Raw genomic sequence first — 24,882 nt, 5'->3', positions numbered from 1 at the left:
GTGGCTGGTGGGCGTGAGGATCGCCTGGTAACATGCCTACCTGGTGTGAAGGTGGCAGATCTCACGCATCACCTAGATAGGATTTTAGACAGTGCTGGGGAGGAGCCGGCTGTCGTGGTACATGTGGGTACCAACGACATATGAAAATGTGGGAGGGAGGTTCTGGAAGCCAAATTTAGGGTCTTAGGTAGAAAACTTAAATCCAGAACCTCCAGGGTGTTGTGTTCATCGGTGCCCGATGCCCTCTTTCCGCCCTCCTTACCTCTTTGGCACCTCCCTCTCCGCCCGCAGGAAGATTGGCTGCCACGCTGTCCATTTGCCGAGGACCCTCCGGCGTTCCCGAACCGGCTCGACGCTGCAACCGCCATGTTTCCTGGAGGCCTAGGGGTGAGTGTGTGGCGCGGCCCCGATTGAAATACCAGCATTGGCGCGAACCTCGGGGGCATCCCCCGAAGATGACGTCTCCCGCGACGGATATTTAAGGTCTCAGAATTTGCTAACACATCAAGTTAGCAAGGATTGACAACGGACTCACTTTGTCTGTCTAAGCTACTCTGCCTCCTCAGACTTACCAGAGGTACCCACTCCTCGGGGGCCTTGCTCTCTCCTTGTTTTTTCAGGTGACAGTCTGGAACCGGTACTCGCTCCTCAAGGGCCCTCATCCCAGACTTACTTCGTATACTCTTCTGCCTGGAAGTTTTCACTGCCAACTATATCAGCTACATCAGTGAGTTGCCATCATTCTCTCTGAGCTTTCCCTGGTACCAGGTACTCTCTCCTCAAGGGCCTATACTTTCCAGCTTCTGGGCTTCATTGGGACATTGTGTGAGTGTTACCATCTGCATACCCTGCCTACTCACTATTTCTCAGTCTCTCTTCAGCTCAGCTTCCAGGGATCGCTGTTCCAGTATCTGAGGGACTAAAGCCCAGCTGGGCTTACCAGCTCACTACTACCATCTCTGGTGGTTCAGTATACTGTCTAATAAAAGAACTTGTGTGTGTTTGTCTCCTAACTTTGAGCCTGACTGGTGGTCCCTCTCGGGATCGTCCCCCGGGGGCGTGGTCATCTGCCACTGGTCCAAGGATCCACCCTCAAATCTCAAATATAACTACAGAGTTCGAACAGAGTGCTAACTACTATCTGATTGCTTCTCCCATCAGGCATCAGATCAATAACAGATTGCTAACTCCAGCAACTCGTAGCTTCAGATCAATAACACAGGGTGGCATTCTCTGAAATGCTCCCTCTTCCACGCGCAGGTCCCCAGAGACAGGCAGAGCTCTGGAGTTTCAATGCGTGGATGAGACGATGGTGCAAGGAAGAGGGATTCAGTTTTGTAAGGAACTGGGAAACCTTTTGGGGAAGGGGGGAGTCTCTTCCAAAGGGATGGGCTCCACCTTAACCAGGGTGGAACCAGACTGCTGGCGCTAACCTTTAAAAAGGAGATAGAGCAGCTTTTAAACTAGAACAAAGGGGAAAGCCGACAGTCACTCAGCAGCGCATGTTCAGAGGGAGGTATCTTCAAAGGATACTAATGATGCATTCGAATTAGGGCATCCTGACAGTGAGGTTCCAATAATAAGAAAAGTAGTCCAAGTGCCTGTAACTAAAAAATCACCTGAGCTAAAAAATTCTAACTTATCCCTATCAATTAAAAAGCAGAATGAAAATATAAACAAAAAACAAACTTTGAAATGTTTGTATGCTAATGCCAGAAGTCTAAGAAGTAAGATGGGAGAATTAGAATGTATAGCAGTGAATGATGACATAGACTTAATTGGCATCTCAGAGACATGGTGGAAGGAGGATAACCAATGGGACAGTGCTATACCGGGTTACAAATTATATCGCAATGACAGAGATGAGCACCCAGGAGGCCGTGTGGCGCTTTATGTCCGGGATGGCATAGAGTCCAACAGGATAAACATTCTGCATGAGACTAAATGCACAATCGAAATCTTTATGGGTAGAAATCCCCTGTGTGTTGGGGAAGACTATAGTGATAGGAGTATACTACCGTCCACCTGGTGAAGATGGTGAGACGGACAATGAAATGCTAAGAGAAATTAGGGAAGCTAACCAAATTGGTAGTGTGGTAATTATGGGAGATTTCAATTACCCCAATATTGACTGGGTAAATGTATCATCGGGACATGCTAGAGAGATAAAGTTCCTGGATGGAATAAATGACAGCTTTATGGAGCAATTGGTTCAGGAACCAATGAGAGAGGGAGCCATTTTAGATCTAATTCTCAGTGGAGCACAGGATTTGGTGAGAGAGGTAATGATGGTTGGGCCGCTTGGCAATAGTGATCATAATATGATCAAATTTGAATTAATGACTGGAAGAGAGACAGCAAGCAAATCCATGGCTCTCGTGCTAAACTTTCAAAAAGGAAACTTTGATAAAATGAGAAAAATAGAAAAAAACTGAAAGGAGCAGCTACAAGGGTAAAAAGTGTGCAAGAGGGCGTGGTCATTGTTAAAAAATACCATCCTAGAAGCACAGTCCACATGTATTCCACACATTAAGAAAGGTGGAAAGAAGTCAAAACGATCACCGGCATGGTTAAAAGGGGAGGTGAAAGAAGCTATTTTAACCAAAAGATCTTCATTCAAAAATTGGAAGAAGGATCCAACAGAAGAAAATAGGACAATGCAAAAGCGTTGGCAAGTTAAATGTAAGACATTGATAAGACAGGCTAAGAGAGAATTTGAAAAGAAGTTGGGCATAGAGGCAAAAACTCACAATAAAAACTTTAAATATATCAGAAGCAGAAAGCCTGTGAGGGAGACATTGGACCGTTAGATGATCAAGGGGTTAAAGGGGCAATTAGAGAAGATAAGGCCATCGCGGAAAGATGAAATGATTTTTTGCTTCAGTGTTTACTGAAGAGGATGTTGGGGAGATACCCGTATCAGAGAAGGTTTTCATGGGTGATGATTCAGATGGACTGAACCATATCACGGTGAACCTAGAAGATGTGGTAGGCCTGATTGACAAACTGAAGAGTACTAAATCACCTGGACCGGATGGTATACACGCCAGGGTTCTGAAGGAACTAAAAAATGAAATTTCAGACCTATTAGTAAAAAATTTGTAACCTATCATTAAAATCATCCATTGTACCTAAAGACTGGAGGGTGGCTAATGCAACCCCAATATCTAAAAAGGGCTCCAGGGGTGATCCGGGAAACTGCAGACCAGTTAGCCTGACTTCAGTGCCAGGAAAAATAGTGGAAAGTGTTCTAAATATCAAAATCACAGAACATATAGAAAGACATGGTTTAAAGGAACAAAGTCGGCATGGCTTTACCCAAGGCAGGTCTTGCCTCACAAATCTGCTTCACTTTTTTGAAGGAGTTAATAAACATGTAGATAAAGGTGAACCAGTAAATGTAGTATATTTAGATTTTCAGAAGGCATTTGACAAAGTTCCTCATGAGAGACTTCTAGGAAAAGTAAAAAGTCATGGGATAGGTGGCGATGTCCTTTCGTGGATTACAAACTGGCTAAAAGACAGGAAACAAACAGTAGGATTAAATGGACATTTTTCTCAGTGAAAGGGAGTGGGCAGCAGAGTGGCTCAGGGATCTGTATTGGAACCCGTACTTTTCAATATATTTATAAATGATCTGGAAAGAAATACGACGAGTGAGGTAATCAAATTTGCAGATGATACAAAATTGTTCAGAGTAGTTAAATCACAAGCAGATTGTGATAAATTGCAGGAAGACCTTGTGAGACTGGAAAATTGGGCATCCAAATGGCAGATGAAATTTAATGTGGATAAGTGCAAGGTGATGCATAAAGGGAAAAATAACCCATGCCATAGTTACACAATGTTCAGTTCCATATTAGGAGCTACCACACAAGAAGGAGATCTAGGCGTCATAATGGATAACACATTGAAATCGTCGGTTCAGTGTGCTGAGGCAGTCAAAAAAGCAAACAGAATGTTGGGAATTATTAGAAAGGGAATGGTGAATAAAACGGAAAATGTCATAATGCCTCTGTATCGCTCCATGGTGAGACCGCACCTTGAATACTGTGTACAATTCTGGTCGCCGCATCTCAAAAAAGATATAGTTGCGATGGAGAAGGTACAGAGAAGGGCAACCAAAATGATAAAGGGAATGGAACAGCTCCCCTATGAGGAAAGACTAAAGAGTTTAGGACTTTTCAGCTTGGAGAAGAGACGGCTGAGGGGGGATATGATAGAGGTGTTTAAAATCATGAGAGGTCTAGAATGGGTAGATGTGAATCAGTTATTTACTCTTTCGGATAATATAAAGACTAGGTGGCACTCCTTGAAGTTAGCTTGTGGCACATTTAAAACTAATCGGAGAAAGTTCTTTTTCACTCAAAGCACAATTCAACTCTGGAATTTGTTGCCAGAGGATGTGATTAGTGCAGTTAGTGTAGCTGTGTTTAAAAAAGGATTGGATAAGTTCTTGAGGAGAAGTCCATTACCTGCTATTAATTAAGTTGACTTAGAGAATAGCCACTGCTATTATTAGCAACAGTAGCATGGGATAGATTTAGTTTCTGGGTACTTGCCAGGTTGTTATGGCCTGGATTGGCCACTGTTAGAAACAGGATGCTGGGCTTGATGGACCCTTGGTCTGACCCAGTATGATATGTTCTTATGTTCTTATGTTATGTTCATTTGACATTGTAAATAGGATCTGGAGTGTTGGAGAGATCATAGATCACAAAGATTTGCATGATATCTTGAGAAGTTTGGATGGCCATGATGGACCAGACATTTTTCTGCAATAAGCCAGCCAATCCTTCAGAAGATATTGGGAATGGGAGTGAGGGCACGTGTTTGCAATTTCAGGGCCGAAATGGAGCTGTACCTTTTGAGTGTGGGCGGGAGGCACCATGGTCTACCCAAGTGTCAAGGGACCATGGTGAGCCACAACTGTTCTAGCAGGGAGGTGGGTCAGTGGCTTAGATTAAATGGCTCACTTTAACACACAAAAGGGGTAATTTTCAAAAGTATTTACACACTTAAAACTGGGTTTTACACATATACATGCACATTAAGGACCGAATTTTAACAGCGCTTATGCTAAAAGCCCATATATATATGCGTATCTGGGCCGCAAGCAAGCAACGTGTATTTTAAAAGCCAGAAATTACACTTGTATATTTGCATGCGTGAGGTAAAAAAAAAAATGTGGAGTTGGGGTGGGGCATGGACGTTCCTGGGCAGGGCCAAGGGTAATGCGCATAACTCTATTTTAAAACTGGAGGCTGATAATGATAAGGGGAATGGAACAACTCCCCTACGAGGAAAGACTAAAGAGGTTAGGACTTTTCAGCTTGGAGAAGAGACGACTGAGGGGGGATATGATAGAGGTGTTTAAAATCATGAGAGGTCTAGAACGGGTAGATGTGAACCGGTTATTTACTCTTTCAGATAGTAGAAAGACTAGGGGGCACTCCATGAAGTTAGCATGGGGCACATTTAAAACTAATCGGAGAAAGTTCTTTTTTACTCAATGCACAATTAAACTCTGGAATTTGTTGCCAGAGGATGTGGTTAGTGCAGTTAGTATAGCTGTGTTTAAAAAAGAATTGGATAAGTTCTTGGAGGAGAAGTCCATTACCTGCTATTAAGTTCACTTAGAGAATAGCCACTGCCATTAGCAATGGTAACACGGAATAGACTTAGTTTTTGGGTACTTGCCAGGTTCTTATGGCCTGGATTGGCCACTGCTGGAAACAGGATGCTGGGCTTGATGGACCCTTGGTCTGACCCAGTATGGCATGTTCTTATGTGGGTGCTTCTACCTGTGAACTTTGAGCATGCTTTCCCTTTGATATCCTCCACAGGTAAAAAGTACCTGTGGCTTTTTGTGCAAGTAGATTTCCTATGGAAAATGTGGGTATACTTAAAAATACAATCTACATGTGTTTATTTTCTGATCATACACACCTCCCTTAAATGTGGCTGAAACACACATACTTTTACCCATATTGAGAGATGGCAGTTTTCAGATTGCTGGTTTATGCACGCAAAGGGCTATGGAAATCCTCGTCTTTAAGTTTTCCAAATAGAAAATACTTTGAGAAGTTAATTTGGATGAATGCTGGGGAGTCTGTCACAGCTGTTGACCCAAAGTGAAACCCCTGTTGTGTTTTGCAAAACTGTTACCTGCTTAGGCTGCAGCCTGTCTGTGCTCAGCAGATACATGCTGTCTTTCACTCCACCAAGCCATTTAGTTATTAGAATGTATCGTGCTTTACCAACTCCATCGTATCGGTTAAACATTTTAATATCTAAAACCTTTTGAGTGGAGAAGGTAGACGGAAGAGGAGATTATTATTTAACTAATATTACTGAATGCACCACAAAACTTTTAATATGACTGCATTAACAATACCATATTGTAAGAACTAAGTACTTTCTTTTATGTAACTCCATTTTTATTTATTTATTTATTTATTTATTTATTTAACATTTTTCTATACCGACCTTCAAGGTTGAATACCATATCAGGTCGGTTTACATCGAACAGGGGAAAGCATTCACTGCAAAATCGCTAGATAGGAAGTAAATAAATGTCATTTCTGAAAAACAGCATGAAAATGGACTCAACTTTTGTGAATATCCGTCAGTGAGGCCGCTGTTACCTGCTTACTTTCCCACAGGCTTTTCGCACAATTTAAGGCTCACTGATATAAGATCCTGACTGGATAGCTAATGATCAAGTATAAATTACAACATATGGGTAATTTACAGGTATTATTCGTGCATGAATAAATATACAATGTATACCTGTATCTATTTTCATCAATATTTAAAAGATATATAACATTATCCACTCATACCACATTCATTCATATAACCGGCTGCCTCTAGCCCCCCCCCCCCCCCCCAGCCCCGGATTGCCCTTTTCCTTTGGCTGGGCCCCTTTGAAAATGCGCGTGGCACTCGCAAGGCCCTGTTCTTTCATGCTTTCCTTTCCCCTATTCCTCTTCTCCTCTCTCCATTATTTCCCTGAATTCCTTCCCCTCCTAATCCAGGGTCTTCTTTCACCCCCATTACCAGTCCTCTCTATCTCCCACTATCTCTGGTCCTCCCCATCACAGTTTCTCCCTCTCCCACTACTCACTACCTAGTCTTCTCCCCCTCTCCTTCCATCCTTCTTTCTATATCAGGTTCCCTCTCTCCTATTCCACCCATCCCCAGTCCTCTTCCCTTCTCCTCCTCCCAACCCATTGCCAGCCCCTCAGGTCCTTTGCGCCATCTTTCCTCCCCTCCTCACCTAACCTCACACCTCCAGCCCATTTATTATTTATATTTAGCTCACATCTTTTCAAGAAGAGTTAGACTCAGGTACTAAAGATATTTCCCTGTCCACAGAGGATTTACAGTCTAAGGGCTTTTTCCCCGTTCTCTGCTTATGGGGAAAAGCCTTAGTAAATCAGTTCCTAAGTTTATACCTGAGGGCAATGGAGCTCAAAGTGACTTGCCCCAAGGTCCCAAGGAGCATCAACAGGATTTGAACCCTGGTTCTCAGCTCCAGCCACTAAGCTAATGCTCCACTCCATTAATGTGCTCCACCCTTACTCAGTCCCCACCCGATCCCTGAATTCTGCTCTCCCCACCCCAGGTCCCTGCTGTCCCCCATCCCCTCTCCTCCTCCTCCTCTGTCCCTTCCTAACACAATACAGCGAGGACAGAGCAGAAGCAGCATACAGGGGAGAGATAATGGCCATGCCATCCTCTTCTTCCTGGCAATGGTTTGGCTCATTGTTTTGTCTAATTCTTTGTTTGCTATTTTTGGATTTTGTTTTTGGCTTGAATTTTTTTAGTTTGTTCCCTCTCCAAACTCCACTCATTTCTTCAGCCTCCTCCCTCTAATCCATCTTCCAGCCTCCTCTTTTCCAGGTTCAGGCCAAGAAGACTTCCCTTAATAGTCCCCTCTTACCCACAGACACATTGAGATAAAACACCTCTGTGCCAGGTAAAAATAATAGCGGACTTATTATGAGCTTATAGGAATAATTAGACAAAGGGAATTGCTCCCAATCATGTCAAATGACTGATTGCAATAAGCACAATAATTAATACAGTAGTATATGAAGCGAAGTATACATTCGTTATGACGTCCCTTAGGGTCCAAGGTGTCATGGAACTCCTGAAGTGTGTAATGTTCTGTCCATTTACAGCTATGTTTACTTTTATACTGTTTGTGAGAAATCTAACACTGGAAGCTTAAGGTGGGAATGAGCAGGCTGCTTGAGGAGTGGGATCCCTCCCTCTGTCTTCTTATCAATCATTTAAGCATTTGCACCTGTAAATCCTCAAAAGCAATGATCAGTAGCATCTGGAAGGGACATGGACATCAGTATATGTAATTGCTCTCTTATGGGACATCACCCTTCTCTGCGGCCTTATGTCTGTAGGGGAAGGGTGGTGACCTCTCTATTATTCCTGCATACAGTAATAAGGTAATCTTGTGATTTTTATGGTCAGTGTTCAGTCGTTCTGAGGCCCACTGGTGTCATAAACTCTTTTTGATCTGAGTTACTCAGGCTCAGATCAATTCCATAAACCCCTTACCTCCCCCACCCGCACTCCCCTTCTATTTTATGTCATAGTGAACAGCCCTAAGCTGCGACAGCTTCTTCTAGTTTGGGAACCCACAGGCACCTCTTGGGCCTGTGGCAGGCAGCAGTAGCTCCTCTTCTATTACAGCCTGGGCCCTGCATGCCATGGCAGCTCTTCTGAAAATCTGTTGCTGCCAGGTGCTGGAGAGCACTTGGCAGCGAAAGGCCTAATTCTCACTGCTCTTCCTGCCAAAATGGGCACAGTGGGTGAAAGAAGATGGGGAGGGCTACACTATACTACCCCCGTAGGAGCCAGTGAATGGGAGTTTGGGTTGCTTAGGGGGAGTGTAAGAGTTGGGCCGCAAAACCGGAATGCCCTGCTCCTTGCAGAAAAGCTGACCCGCTCCCTCTTGGAACGCCTCTCTTCTGGGCTCACCTAGTCTTTTAGGGGCAGTACCCCCTTGGTTGACTGGCACACTGTTCCGAGTCACACGTCACTGTTAGGCTGTACTGTTTAGCCATGAAGTGCCAGACCTCTGTCCTTTGTTTGGACGCATTCTCTAGCTTCTAGCATCTCCCTCCCACCACCATTTAGACTTTCACTGGCAGTTTCTGTAGCACCATGGGAAACTCACCTGTCACCCACAGAGTTTGGGTGAGTTCCCTGACTCCCTAACCCAGCTCCTTTCCCCTTCTATGGGTAATTTTCAAAATGATGCAGGTCACTGCCAGAGATGGATTGAAAGTGTTACTGCTGCTAACCCCCTGCCACTGTAGGCACAGACAATACAGAGCAGGAGAACTAAGGCACAGTCCCTCAGTTTGCTGTGGCAGCTCAGGGGTGGATTATGAAGCAAAAATGGGAAATTTCTGAAGCACATTGGCAAATATTTCCATCCTATAAAAATTAAATAATTTTCCAACTTTGCTTGAGTCTATATAAGATCATAAGAACATAAGAAATTGTCATGCTGGGTCAGACCAAGGGTCCATCAAGCCCAGCATCCTGTTTCCAACAGAGGCCAAAACCAGGCCACAAGAACCTGGCAATTACCCAAACACCAAGAAGATCCCATGCTACTGAGGCAATTAATAGCAGTGGCTATTCCCTAAGTCAACTTAATTAATAGCAGTTAATTGACTTCTCCAAGAACTTATCCAAACCTTTTTTAAACCCAGCTACACTAACTCCTCTAACCACATCCTCTGGCAACAAATTCCAGAGCTTAATTTTGCGTTGAGTGAAAAAGAACTTTCTCCGATTAGTCTTAAATGTGCTACTTGCTAACTTCATAGAATGCTCCCTAGTCCTTCTATTATCCGAAAGTGTAAATAACCGATTCACATCTACTCGTTCAAGACCTCTCATGTTCTTAAAGACCTCTATCATATCCCCCCCTCAGCCTTCTCTTCTCCAAGCTGAACAGGCCTAACCTCTTCAGCCTTTCCTCACAGGGGAGCTGTTCCATCCCCTTTATCATTTTGGTTGCCCTTCTCTGTACCTTCTCCATCGCAATATAATTTATTTTTATTGGGCGAGGAAAAAGGATATTGAGTATCTGTAAATTGAGACAATTGCAGGGAAGAGGAGATAATGAGAGGACCAGTGATTGGGGGAGGAAGAGAAGGAATGGGGGAAGGAGGTGAAAGGACTGGAGATAGGAGACAGGAGTATGAGAAGGAAAGAGAATGCAATGAGAGGTAGAAAAGACTGCAGATGGGGAGGATGAAAGATGGGTAAGATTAAGGAAGGAGAGATCAGGAATCTGGGATGGGGAGAGTAAGCAAGATTCTAAGATGGAGGGAGTAGGATATGTTGGGGGATAAAATCCAAGATTAAAGGAGAGAGGCTCTTAATTGGAGAGGAAGCAGGTATTCCTACTGTGCTCTTGTCCCGCTTCCTCTTGCATCCCTTAACTGCTCAATCTGGCATGCTGTTCTCTTTTACACAATTACTGCCCTCTTCTCTCTCAGCCATTGCACTCTCATTCCCCAGCCTGTTTCTTCGTTCCAATGCTCCACATTCAGCCCCTGCTAACCTTCCCAAACTGATCTCCCTTTGTTCTGTGTGCTCCAGGCTCCCTCCCAATCCTGTTACCTGCATGCTGCCTGGGAAACATAGTAACATAATATTGACAGCAGAAAAGGACCAAAATGGTCCATCCAGTCTGCCCAGTCTGTTGGGCTGTGCGGGTTACTGCTATATTTCTCTTTTACTGGGTGAGGAGCCTTCTTGAACTTTATACAGTGCTGCTTGATGTGCTTTGCTTATGGACTTGGCCCTAGAAGCAGTCCTGTGCTTTTTCCCTTATGTCTGTGGATCAGTAACTCTGACCAAAAACGTCAGGGCCCATGTTGGTTGTTATCTGAATCCAATACTTCTTTCCACACCCCCAATGCTCCCCACCGCCATCAAAGCGGAGAATGATGTTGCAGTTATGTCAAAGGAATCGAGTAAACCCATGCCTTAAGGGTAGTAACTGCAGATCCGTGCAGGTTATCCCCATGCTTATCGGTTTCTTAGACCGTAAAAGTTAGGGTCCGTGGTTGTTGTTGGATTCAGACAGTAACCAACGAGGGCCCTGACTTTACAGTCAGGGCCCTCGTTGGTTACTGTCTTGGGAAACTAAGTATGGGGATATCCTGCACTGCACAGCAGATACTACCATAAGCTTGCTTGGCAGACCTGATAGACCATTTGGTCTATCATCTGCCATCGTTTCTATGAATCTAGTTCCCTTTTTCCTTCTGCTATTGAAACGGAGAGCAATGTTGCAGTTGCATCAAGGTTTATTGGTTAAGGGTAGTAATCCCTATACCTTCTGTTAAGGATAGTAAGCAGTGCACCAGCAAGTTGCTCCCACGCACCCTTTTCTTCACTTCCATCCTCTAGCCTTTAGGGATCCACAGTGTTTATCCCATGCCCCTTTTAATTCCTTATTTTCACTGTCACCGCCTCTTCCAGAAGGGCATTGCAGGTATCCACCACGCTGTCTGTGAAGAAATATTTCCTGATGTTGGTTCTGAGTTGTCCCCCATGGCGTTTCATTTCGTGACCACCTAGTTCTACTGATTTCTTTCCAACAGAAAAGGCTGGAAGGTGTTGGATCAGGAAGTAGAAGGCTATTTTCTGATGTCTTGAAATTTCAGCACAGCTAGAAGGTGACAAATCTTCACACAGCCTACTGCCCCCCCCCCCCCCACCCCGAACTTTCTAACCCTAGGCAGAGACCTACTGTACCTACTGACAAATCCAGACATCTTTGCTGCAATGTGCATAGGTATTTTTAGCTGTGGACTTGGCACCAGTTCTCAGAAGGGACATACGCTAATTCTTTCTCTTTGAAAACAACCTTGGCAAAAATCACCTCCAATCTTTGCACTGCTTTTTCTGTGGATACTTTTCCCTGCAACACTATGGGGCAGATTTTAAAACCTGCGCGCGAGCGCAGATTTTTTCGCGCAATCTGGCATGAACAAATCTACGCCCGATTTTATAACAGCCTCTGACATCCTTCTGTTACTTAAGAAAATGAAACCCTCCTCCCACCCCTTCGATCACTTACCTACAAAGCTCCTCCTTCTTATACCGGAAACAATCTCCAAAACCCTGGCAGATATCATAAACTGCTCATTATCCCAGGGAATTTTCCCAGAAGAACTTAAACTAGCTTCTCTAAAACCACTCTTAAAGAAACCCAATCTTGACCATAAAGACCCCAACAACTTTCGCCCGATTTCAAACCTTCCTTTTATTGCCAAGATAATGGAAAAGCTGGTCAATACTCAACTCTCCAACTACATTGAAGACCACAAAATACTTTACCCCTCTCAATATGGATTCCGTAAAGCATCAAGCACGGAAACTCTACTCATATCCCTGACTGACAACATCATCATGGGACTAGACAAAGGCCAATCCTTCTTACTCATCCTTCTAGACCTTTCGGCTGCGTTTGATACTGTCAACCATTCGACCCTCCTCAACCAACTGTCGAACATAGGAATATCAGGAACTGCCCTATCATGGTTCAACTCATTCCTCAGCAACAGAGGATATAAGGTAAAGATCCACAACAAGGAATCTTCCCGACATTCCTCATCTTTAGGAGTTCCTCAGGGTTCCTCCCTCTCACCTACACTCTTTAATATTTACCTCCTTCCGCTCTGTCAACTACTAACCCGCCTGAAACTAATCCACTTCCTATACGCGGACGACGTGCAGATCCTGATCCCTATCAATGAAACCATCGCCAAAACTCTTGAATTCTGGGAACTCTGTCTTAAAGAAATCAATCTCCTCTTATCGAATTTAAACTTGATATTAAATTCGGCTAAGACGGAACTTCTGATCATCTCACCTGACAATAGTAACCCACTTCTGAGTCTTCCAACCAACCCACCTACCACCCAAACAAGGGACTTAGGAATAATTATCGACAACCATCTCAACTTAAAATCGTTCATCAAACAAACTACTAAAGATGGATTCTACAAACTCCAAGTACTTAAAAGAATCAAACCGCTCCTGCACGTTCGAGACTTCAGAACGGTACTTCAAGCAGTTATCTTTTCTAAGATAGACTACTGCAACTCTATCTTACTAGGTCTTCCTTCCGCTTCCATCAAACCCCTTCAGATGCTCCAGAACACAGCTGCGAGAATTCTGACCAACACCAGGAGAAGAGATCACATCTCCCCCATTCTCAAGAACCTGCACTGGTTGCCTATACACTTCAGAATCATCCACAAATCCATCACTATTATCCACAAGGCCATACATCACCAAACAACGCTCGATTTACAAATTCCTCTCAGACAACACACTTCCACCAGGCCCATCAGAGAAGCCTACAAAGGATCACTCCATGTCCCCCAAACCAAAACCACTCACTACCTAACTTTCAGAGACCGAGCCTTTTCCACAGCCGGCCCTTCATTATGGAACTCTATCCCTCCGGAGCTGAGACAAGAACCATGCCTACCGACTTTTAGAAAAAGGCTTAAGACTTGGCTATTTAAACAAGCCTTCCCAGACCCGATCTAAATGATAGTAATTTTACAAGAGACAGCAAACTATACAATAGATTTCATATCATAATGTAAATAATGTAAATATTTTAATCCCTACCGTTCGGCTCTCTTATTCTAATTTCTCTTCCCAGTTTTAAGACCCTGTTGTAATGTAACTTTTGTTCTCCTTGCACTTGTTTTTCGTTTCTTGTTCTCACCCCTTGTTTTATGTAAACCGGCATGATGTGGTTTCTAATCATGAATGCCGGTATAGAAAAACACTAAATAAATAAATAAATAACATGCGCGTCAGGGTCGGTGTGCGCAAAGGGGTGCACAATTGTGCAACTTGCGTGCGCCGAGCCACGCAGCCTGCCTCCGTTCCCTCCGCCCCCCCCCCCCCCCGCACTTTCTCCTCCCTTCCCCGCCCCCCAGCCCTACCTAGAACCTCCCCCTTACCTTTGTTGAAGAAGTTGCGCGCCAGCCGATGGTCGGCCCGCGATCCTGGGCACAGCAGCAAATGGCCCCTTTTTGCAAGCCCCAGGACATACGCGCGTCCAGGGGCTTGCGTGTGCCGTCGAGCCTATGCAAGATAGGCTCGGCGCGCGCAGGGGGAGGCAGGGGTAGGTTTTCGGGGGTTGCGCGCGTAAGATACGCACGCAACCCTTGAAAATGTACCCCTATGCATGACATTTGTCTAAGCCTGCCTACTTCTCCATGTAACGCTCCCTTGACCGCTTACCTCACAAGGCATTCCTGGGTCCGGAACCAACCTTACAGGAACCCCCCAGGGCGTGGTGCCTCGACCTGAGGACGGTGTTAGTAGCTGGGATTTCCTTCCCTTCACCCCAGGAAAACAAATAGGACTGTGAACAAGGCTGGCAGTATGAACAAATATATAAAGGTTTATTAGACTATGTAAATATATACATTTCTACATGACTATGAACATTGCTAATAGGATGTCAAACAGCACACTTATCTACTTGTGGTTAGTAGTCCCAGGCCATGCAACTATATACATTTCATTGTTTTGATGTAAACCAATCTGACGTTCCCACTAATATTGGTATAGAAATTTAATAAATAATAATAATAATAATAATTTCTACAAGATAGCAAGAACATTTCATATTTGGTGTTGTTGGTCCCCACAGTATACCACCATATAGAATAGAAGGGGCCTCTTGTGTTCCTGCTTAATCAAGTATTATTATTATCCTCTCCTTTTTTTTGTCCCAAGTCTCACCCATGTGAAAAGATGCAACTGGGCTGGTGGGCAGTGTTGGCCTGGAGGATCCGTTCTATCTAAACCACTGTCATCTCCTCAGTGTTGCTTCCGCTCCGCTGAAAGGTGTGTCAACGCTGGGGGTCCATGCCCTCCTGGGGACCTGACTCCGCCTCCCATTCTGTTGTTGGGATCCATGCCCTCCTGGGGGACCCAACTCTGCCTCCTGGAATGCTGCTATGTCCATGCCCTCCTAGGGAACAGCTCGATCTGCCGCTGGGTTCCACACCTTCTTGGGTGACCAATCAATCTGCCGCTGGGGTCCCTTTGCTCAAGGGGGAACCACAGTCACCTCCCAGTCTGCCATTGGGGTCCCCTTGCTCAAAGGGGACCCAGAGTCACCTCTCACTATCCTTCAGTTCCCTTCCTTTGTGGGATAGCGGGCATCAGATTGGGTTTACAGGTCCACTAGGCACATGACTTACTTAGCATTCAGTGATTTTAGTTTCACTAAGCTCATGGCCAGTCATTCATTGTTATACAGCCTGGATCGGTTACCTTCTCTCAGCCAAAAGGCCATGACACACAGGCCTTTTGGGAAGAGAATGTGAAAACCCTTTTATTTTGCCTTGCCTTTCTTTTTTTCCTGTTATCTGACCCTGGATAAGTCACCTTCTTTCAGCCAAAGGGCCATGACCCAAGCAGGACCCTGGGAAAAGATTTATGTACACACCCTTCCATGCTCCCTAGATTTTTTTTTCCCTGTTGTCTGAGAACTGGGTAGCCAAGGGTCTGACACCCTTTCAGCTCAATACAGTAAAGTGCGGCCGTGGTTACCCTGCTCCTAACCGGCTTTCTACTCACTTTTCGGCCGCGTTAGTCCAACCCGCGATACACTATCCCCTTTAATCCATCCTTACCGCCTCTTTAAATCCCCGGGTAACCCCTTCCGCACACGGCATGTATATTAGATGTAAACCATCGAATTAGTTATCCCTTCCCATACAGTAACGCGCACCCCGACTATCGCTATTTTACCCTGCCGTTTTGCCGCGCGTTTAACCTGCTCATTTACCGCCTACCCTTACCCCTGCGTTAGAGGCAGGGGTAAGGGTAGACAGCAAACTTTCCCCCAAAAAGAAACCTAAAAACATAAAATCCCCTCCTCCCGAAGCAACTCGACATGTTATCAACTTACTTTTTGTTGCTTTCAGCCCCTTCAACCTTCTCTGCCGTGTTCCGGAGGGGGCAGCCAGCGGCGAAAGCAGCTTGCAGCGGTGCGGCCCCCCCCCCCCCCCCGCACAGGTCCCGGTCTCCCTGTGCTTTCATTGGCATGAGCGCCCAAATTGACGGGCGCTCATGCCAATGACAGCACAGGGACGGGCAGGCGTGACGTCACGGAGGTGGGGGCAGCCGGCGGCGAAAGCGGCTTGCAGTGGTGTCCCCCCCGGTCCCGGTTCTCCTGGCTCTCGATGACAGCGGGCTGCCTCCAGCGCTCACGTCACCAGCGGCCAAGAAATTAAAAGAAGAGCGTGGGTGCAGCCAAGGGGAAAAAAAAAAAGACGTCACGCCCGCCCGTCCCTGTGCTTTCATTGGCTTGAGCGCCCAAATTGACGGGCGCTCATGCCAATGAAAGCACAGGGATGGGCGGGCGTGACGTCACGACGTCACGCCCGCCCGTCCGACTGCGCCGTCAATTTGGGCGCCGTCAATTTGGGCGCTCATGCCAATGAAAGCACAGGGACGGCTGTGACATCACGCCCGCCCGTCCCTGTGCTTTCATTGGCATGAGCGCCCGTCAATTTGGGCGCTCAAGCCAATGAAAGCACAGGGACGGGCGGGCATGACGTCTTTTTTTTTCCCCCTTGGCTGCACTCACGCTCTTCTTTTAATTTCTTGGCCGCTGGTGACGTGAGCGCTGGAGGCAGCCCGCTGTCATCGAGAGCCAGGAGAACCGGGACCGGGGGGGACACCGCTGCAAGCCGCTTTCGCCGCCGGCTGCCCCCCCTCCGGAGGACGGCAGAGAAGGCTGAAAGGGCTGAAAAACAACAAAAGGTAAGTTGGCATATGTCGAGCCGCTTCGGGAGGAGGGGATTTTAGGTTTTTAGGGTTTAGGGTTAAAGTTGGGATCCACTTCCTGGTGCCTGTCATTTCAAATGTCATTTGAAATGACAGGTACCAGCACACCCAGGATACTGTATAGGCGCTGTATTAAGCGCCTATACAGTAAAATGGGTTGCGCGGGCCTAACGCTTCGCCTAACGCTTCTTGGACGCTGCTTACATTTGCATGAAATTAGAGTACAGGATCGAGCGGTAGGTGAGCCGGACTGTGCGTGCGGCAACCGCGGGTGTGCCCGGCACTAACGCAGCTCTACCTACCTGCCCTTACTGGATCGACCTGTTTGTTAGTCAGAGTGAGAATCTGTTTATTTTCTAGGACTGTTTTTCCAGTACATTTTTCTCACAAATCCTTCTCTCATTCAGTATTCTCCAATGTAGGACTTTTCCCAAACATAATTCTGTATGATTTACAGTGATATTTCACTGCCAAGTTGCCAACCGTAGTCCAGGGGGCTGTGACACGCAAATTTCCCTACCTGAGTCTCTGTCATTTAAGCACCTTCATGGTAAGAGGTCTGGCAACCTTTTAAATCTTATTGTGTGTCCTGGGCTGGTGGCTCGTCTTACACAACTGCATTGTCCTCTTTTTTTTTTTTTTTCTCTGCCGCAGTTCACTTACACCTCTCTCCCTTGGGAGGGGGTGAATTTCATCCATTAAATAAACACGGCATATTGTTGATCTCCGCGTGGGCTTTCATCTCGTGTAAAAGGGTGGGGGGGGGGGGGGGGTCCGCAGATAACAGCCCTCGTAAATGGCCTCCCTATGATTCGTTTACCTTCCCTCTTCTCTTCCTCATGGCCCTTGTACTTTGCCCAGACCTCTCTCTTCGCGGCACGGATGGGGGAGGGAGGGAGGAGGGAGCATGCCAAGCCTTGGCTCCTTCGGGTAAGGCCTCCATCGTGGCCACGCCCCGCTTCCAGCACTCGGTGGCAAAGGTCGGCTGGTGCCAGCCCAGCCTCGAGGCTCAGGTCACATGATCCTGCCGCCCCCGCCAGGACGCGCTCGCGGCTCCTCCAGATCGCGGCCTGGCAGAGGGAGCGCCGTGTGACCGCGGCGGGGGCCGGAGAGGAACGGCGAATGCCAGCGCGGACTAACGGTTTCCGTCGGAGGAGGGTCGGACTGTCGGGCGGCGCTCATGGCTCAGGCCCCCGGCACCAGCAGCGGCAGCGGCTCGGGCCCGGTTGTCATCATCGTTGGCTGCGGGATAGCGGGCATCGGCGCTGCTCAGCGGCTCTACCGGCAGGGCTACCGAAATATTCGCATCCTAGAGGCCACGGGGCGCTGCGGGGGCAGGATCCGGACCGCACGCTTCGGTGAGAACATAAGCGGCCGAGCTCGGAGGTTTTAACCCTGGGATCCCCCGGTTCTGGCAGCGGGAAAAGGTCACGGGAGCCCCTCTGTCAGTGCTGGGGTGCCCCGGTATTGCCCGATCCAGTGTCGATTGGTGCTCGCACACAATACTCGACACATAATGACCCGCACAGCAAGGGTAGTGAGTCCAGGAGGAGCGCAGAGCGCAAACAGGATTCGCCTGTCACTTGCTAGGAGTCCCACATAGTCCTGTGCCAGGGAAGGACTGGGCCCTCCTGAGATTTACAGTTGAGTGCAAACTCCTTGTCCTTTCTCTGCAGGTGCAGAATTTAGCCCAGTACTGCCAGATCTGCTGTATGAAATTATGACATGTTATTTGAACAAAAAAATGATCATCCTTACCCAGCAAAAATGTAACGGGGGGAGAGGGACTCAATAAGGACACATTATAAACTGGATAAGGAGCCCCATTCAAAATCTCTTATTTAACATCTATAAATTGATAAATATCCCTTTCTTCGGTTTGACCTATGGGGCTGGGGACATGGACATCACTGCCTGAGCTTTAGAGGAGGCTGCACGGAGCAGGCTGTTGGGTAGGGTACCACAGAGGATTAAACTTGAGGAGCTGCACATTTCTTAGGTTTTTCATAAAAGATGTAATCACAGATTTCTTTGGGATTTTTTCCCAGCTTTGGCTGCACTACTGGGCTGAGGCAGTGATTAGTGATGATTTGTTAAATTTGGCACTATTGAACAGTCAGAGTTTACTTTCTCTTCCCGGGGCTCTGGCTCTCACTTTTAGTTGCTAGATGGAAATGATTAATGCATGTGTAACCCCTTTTCCATCGATGGCATATACCCTAAGGGGCCATAAAAGAATTTCTTTACATAGGCTAGCTCCTCTTCGCTCTCCCCAACTATTTTATTTCCATGGGGGGATTCTTCCCTATGGGGGAAGGATAAACTTCTGGTCCCAGGCATTGGAAACCTTCAATGTGTGTGTGTTACTTTGGTGTTTGGGGCAGCTACCTGGACAAAATAAGCAGGACTTACTGGATGGGTTTTCAAAATTATATTTACTGATATTGATTGGAGGAAAATCAATAAAGTGAATAAATAAAATTTCCAAATACATCCAGATTCCTTGTCTTTGCTGTAGTACAAGTTTAACTGATGTATCTCTCTGTGAAAGTGTCCCTTTTTACTGAAACTTGGAATTTGTAATTCATCCATGGTGTGGAATGAATATCTACCCCAAGGGGCTAGGTTATCCTAACCAGAGTGGATATCCCGTTTCTCAACAGAAGGACACTCCTGATCTTAACCTGCCTGTGTCCCAGGGTGGAAACTCCAATTGGGATCTCCAGATGTTCTTCCTCCTTTTTGAAAGAATAGCTCTCTTACTGGGCAAAGGAGGGGGGACAGCAGAAACACCTTCCTTCCCATGAAGTAGAAAAATACCAAAATGGTTTCACTGGCCGGGCACTACAGCCTTGTCCTATTTTATTTATTTATTTATTTATTTAGAGCTTTTCTATACCGGCATTCATGATACAATCACATCATGCTGGTTCACAGTTAACAAGGGGTGTAAAACGGCTTGAACATTTAACAAGCGAAGAGGAGCAAAAAGTTACAATAAAACAAGGGTGCTAGAACTGGGGGAAGAAGAAGACAAAGCTAGAGTAACTTAACAGTAGGATGAGCAATTATTTACATAGTGCTGAGGGTCTCTCAATAGTTGTTGTGGTCTTGATGGGTCGAAGGGCTATGTACAGGTCCTTCTGGCATCTCTGGAGAGGGGTTCTCAGCCTCCCAGAAGGGGCAGGTCAGAACAGCAAGAATCCTAGCTCTTAATTTAGGGAAAATTATGAAAACCACTCTCTCTTTCCCTCCCTTTCCTTCCATCCTATCACCAAGAATTGGCAGGGCAATGTCTCTCCCTTCTTTTGCTAAGTAGGAGCCTAACTATGGAGAGCACACGGAAACACATCTTTCCTTCTTGAAATCAAAACTACACTGCCTCCCAGTCACATGGTCCACCCCCCCCCCCCCCCCCCCCATGTCTAACAGACAGCCTATTCTCACAAGCCGGGAGATGCAGTATTGAATGGCATAGCCTGTAATGCTGGTGACTAAAGAAGCTAGGCCATCTAGTGGAGGCCTCCTAGACTCTAAACTCTCTCCCTCCCATGCCAAAAAATAAATTTGTTAATGTAGCCGGGACACATTCACAGCTAACAATATATATATTTTTAATTGCAAGACAAAATAATAGACATTAGTGTAGATTATAACTATTTCTGAACCAACCACCAGGGTGCACATCCCAGTGGGAATCTATGATTAGCATATCCTGTAGGTCCAAGGTATAAACTATACATTTCATTCACTAAACAATAGGACACAACCACACCCCTTATAGTTCTCCTGAAGAAAGAACCAGAAACTTATTTCTTAGGATGGCAGGGGCCATCTTACATATCTAAACACTATGTGTGGCAGTGGGAGCCACCAAACTTATACATACACTTATAATGCCACTCTCTGTGATGTTGACTGTAATCACATAGACGTAGAAGACTCTCACAGTTGTATATGCTATTCTCTTAGATGTTTAAGATCTTTCCTACCTGTACAAAGTTGACTGTAGTCCCGCTCGCCAAATGCACACACTACGATGTTATAGTTCTTAATCCCTCCGGTGGCCCTCTTTTACCACTGGTCCTTTCCTCCCTGCCTTGCCTTCCTCTTGCTCTTTTCTCCTTCTCCTTCCAGCTGCTCCCCCCCCCCACCCCGGTGTTATGTAATTTCCGCCTTTCTGTTACATTGTAAACCGGCATGATGTACCCACGAATGTCGGTATATTTTTAAAAGATTATAAATAAATAAATATATATATATATATATATATATAAATAAATAAATAATAAAAGACACAGCTAGGTCTCCAGTGGGACGACCTTAAAAAATAGGCATTCTCGGCCTTTTCCACCCCAAGGAGGTGAGGAACAATGGGCTCACAGCCCCTTTTACTACTGGACACAGGAGCACCAAAGATTAAAGGAGGGCTCTGTCCCATCCAAGGCACAACTTATACCAGCACCAGGGACTATTAAACACATGCTACCTTTAACATATCCTGTGGAGGTACTGAGAAGCACTTCCAAACACTTTAACCACATGTATTCCTCCTCCACCTGCTTCAGTTCCCTTTCATGTGGCTTGCAAAAGGAAAAGTCAATCATAATAATAGGACTGGAACATAGGTGATGGAATGAACCTGGAAAATAAATGTTACATAGAAACATAGAAATGACGGCAGAAGAAGACCAAACGGTCCATCCAGTCTGCCCAGCAACCTTCAAATTTTTTTTTTCTCATACTTATCTGTTACTCTTGGCTCTTAGTAACCTTTTGGTTCTATTTCCCTTCCACCCCCATCCTTAATGAGAGAGTAGTGTTGGAACTGCATCTAAATGAAATATCTAGCTTAATTAGTTAGGGGTAGTAACCGCCACAATAAGCAAGCTACACCCATGCTTATTTGTTTACCCAGACTAATTAATCCAGTCCTTGTTGGTTGTTGTCTGTATATAGATCCACTTTTCTTCATTCCCCCTGCCGTTGAAGCAGAGAGTTATGCAGGATATGCTTTAAGTATCAGACTTTCTCCCTTGCCGTTGAAGCAGAGAACTATGCTGGATATGCTTTAAGTATCAGACTTTCTCCCCTGCCGTTGAAGCAGAGAGCTATGCTGGATATGCATTGAAAGTGAGGTATCAGACTTTCTCCCCTGCCGTTGAAGCAGAGAGCTATGCATTGAAAGTGAAGTATCAGGCTTATTTGGTTTGGGGTAGTAGCTGCCATAACAAGCAGGCTACTCCCCACTTTTTTGTAAATGCAAATCCTTTTTTCCACATTTCCTCTTGCCATTGAAGCTTAGAGCAATGTTGGAGTCGCATTAACCGTGTGTATGTTTATTGAATAAGGGTATTATCTCCAGGCAGTAGCCGTCATTCCCGCGAGACACCCACTCTTATTTCACGTCCTCTAGACTTTATGGATCCACAGTGTTTATCCCACGCCCCTTTGAAGTCCTTCACAGTTCTGGTCTTCACCACTTCTTCCGGAAGGGCATTCCAGGCATCCATCACCCTCTCCGTGAAGAAATACTTCCTGACATTGGTTCTGAGTCTTCCTCCCTGGAGCTTCAAATCGTGGCCCCTGGTTCTGCTGATTTTTTTCCGACAGAAAAGGTTTGTCATTGTCTTTGGATCATTAAAACCTTTCAAGTATCTGAAAGTCTGTATCATATCACCTCTGCTCCTCCTTTCCTCCAGGGTGTACATATTTAGATTCTTCAATCTCTCCTCATATGTCATTTGATGAAGACCCCCCCACCATTTTGGTCGCCCTTCTCTGGACCGCCTCCATCTTGTCTCTGTCCCTTCATAGATACGGTCTCCAGAACTGAGCACAGTACTCCAGGTGAGGCCTCACCAAGGAGCTGTACAAGGGGATAATCACTTCCCTTTTCTTACTCGATATTACTCTCTCCATGCAGCCCAGCATTCTTCTGGCTTTAGCAATCGCCTTTTCACATTGTTTCGCCTTGACCTAGGTTGTTAGCAGCCTATAAATAAAGAACACCACTTTTTTTTTTACAGTTTTTTTCAGCTTTTTACTATTTTTTTCAGTTTATGTTGCATTATAGAGAACAATACCAGGTTTAAAAAACAAACAAACAATAATAAACAGGGCATTTCACCCTCCACTATAGGGAAATGTCCACAGTTGATATAACACAGCTTTGCAGAGCTTCTGTTCTAGGCTGCTTGAACTGGCCAGGCTATCTAGTTGAGAGTAGATATCCTCCTGAACACAGTCCACCCTCCCACGGAGGGACAGATAACAGTTCATAGGGCTTAAACATTTTCAGCCTCAATAGGCCAACTTCATCTGAAACATTATCTGAAAAGTTAGCAAAAGACAAACCTGCAGACAAGAAACTAGAACTGGAGTCTTCACGCAAGGGTGGACAACCTCACAGCTGGTAGGCCCTTCTTCTTTTGGCTTCAGGGCTTCATAGTTGTCCAGGCTGAGTTTTGTAATTGTAACCCCACTGGGAAGAACAGTTGACTTTGTACGCCCACTAGTCACCCTCTTTATGTGATAAACAGCAGAATATTTGTACATGTTCCTTTCCAATTTTAGCCCTGCCACCTTTCGGTCCATGGCCCTCGAGTAGTCTGGATGCTGTTGCTTGTGCTGAGGGTCTGTTGAATCTTTTATGATGCACTTGTCTGCAGACTTGGCAAGCCATTCGTCCCGGTTCTCCTTTACAGAGTTCATCACATGAACCGGGATATATGAATACTGCAAAACAAACATAAGGCAAATGAAGGCTATCTATGTCTATCTAGCCGGTAGTGCCTATTATGAGGGCTCTTGCAGGAGAATAATATGTAAATATGCGGATGGGCTTGTTATTTTGGTTATATATCCTAAAGGTCCATAAAAAATGTCTTTACACGGGCTAGCTCCTCAGTCCTCTCCCCAGCCTGTTTTATTTCTCAGGGGAGAATAACCTGGGCCCAGGCACTGAAACCTTCTGTGTGTGTGTTACCCTTGCTGTTGGGGACAGGTACTTGGACAAAACAGGTAGGACTCACTGGATGGATGTTCAAAATAATAATTACTGATATTGACTGGAGGAAAATTAATAAAGTGAATAAATAACATTTCCAAATATATCCAGATTCCTTGTCTTTGCTGTAGTACAAGTTTAACTGATGTATCCCTCTGTGGAAGTGTCCCTTTTTACTGAAACTTGGTAACTTGTAATCCTCCATGGCGTGGAATGAATGTCTGTCCTAAAGGCCTGGGGAATCTAACCAGAGCGGATGTCCCTTTTCCTAACAGTGCCTGCTTCCAGAAGGGCACTCCTGATCTTTACCTGCCTGTGGGTGGAAACTCCAATTGGAGTTTCCAGATATTCTTCCTCTCTAAACTCCTTTTTGAAAGAATATCTCTTGTACTGGGCAAAGAAGGTGGGGGGGGGGGGGGGGGCAGCAGAAACACATTCCCATGAAACAGAAAAATACCAAAAAGGGTTTCACAGCTTCCCAGAAGGTGCAGTCACAGCAGCAAAATTCCCAGCATTCAATTTCCCTTTCTTTCCTTCCATCCTATCACCAAGAACTGGCAGGGCAGTGTTTCTTCCTTCTTTTGCTAAGCTGGGGGGGGTCTAACTCTTGAGAGTACACTGAAACATGTTTAATCTTTTTGAAATCAAAACTGCACTGCCTCCCAGTCCCATGGTCTAAACTCCCCCTTATGTCTAACAGACAGCCTATTCCTGCAAGCCTCTGGGGAGGTGCAGTACTGAATGGCATAGCCTGTAATGCTGGGGAGACCTCATAGTCTCTACACATGAATTTGTACCTGTAATGCAGGCATGATTCATCCTAAATGCTCCCAAGTCTCTACCTAAAGCTGTTCTCTCCCCCCTTTTCCTGCCCCATCTCTCCATTATAGCTGCTGCAGGCAGCCTGCGAGCTAGGGAGGCTGGGCTTGCTGTCCTGGTTTTTCTTCTTGGATTAGTTAAGGCTTTCTCTTGTCCTAGTGTAC

General features: G+C 45.7%; 1 protein-coding gene and 1 long non-coding RNA gene across 3 annotated transcripts in view; one reads left to right on the top strand and one right to left on the bottom strand.

Moving 5' to 3' along the window:
• Positions 1 to 17,834, bottom strand: part of LOC115095627 — a 48,518-nt gene extending 30,684 nt beyond the window's left edge. The window contains exons 1-2 of one of the 2 annotated variants that reach the window (XR_003857830.1): positions 17,711 to 17,834; positions 14,326 to 14,461 (exon numbers count right to left, since the gene is read on the bottom strand). This is a non-coding gene — a long non-coding RNA (uncharacterized LOC115095627). Of the gene's footprint in view, positions 1 to 14,325; positions 14,462 to 17,410 lie in introns of both variants that reach the window. The other variant, XR_003857831.1, reaches the window with a different exon arrangement.
• A 44-nt stretch (positions 17,835 to 17,878) lies between these two features.
• The window catches only part of PAOX (polyamine oxidase), a 56,537-nt gene continuing 49,533 nt past the window's right edge, over positions 17,879 to 24,882 (top strand). Inside the window, exon 1 of the mRNA XM_029609600.1 lies at positions 17,879 to 18,248. Coding sequence (XP_029465460.1) covers positions 18,071 to 18,248 — 178 coding nt within the window. The 5' untranslated portion in view covers positions 17,879 to 18,070. The remainder of the gene's footprint in view (positions 18,249 to 24,882) is intronic.

The sequence above is a fragment of the Rhinatrema bivittatum genome, chromosome 7 (assembly GCF_901001135.1).
Source record: "Rhinatrema bivittatum chromosome 7, aRhiBiv1.1, whole genome shotgun sequence".
Lineage (NCBI taxonomy): Eukaryota > Metazoa > Chordata > Amphibia > Gymnophiona > Rhinatrematidae > Rhinatrema > Rhinatrema bivittatum.
This window is presented reverse-complemented; position numbering and strand designations above follow the sequence as displayed.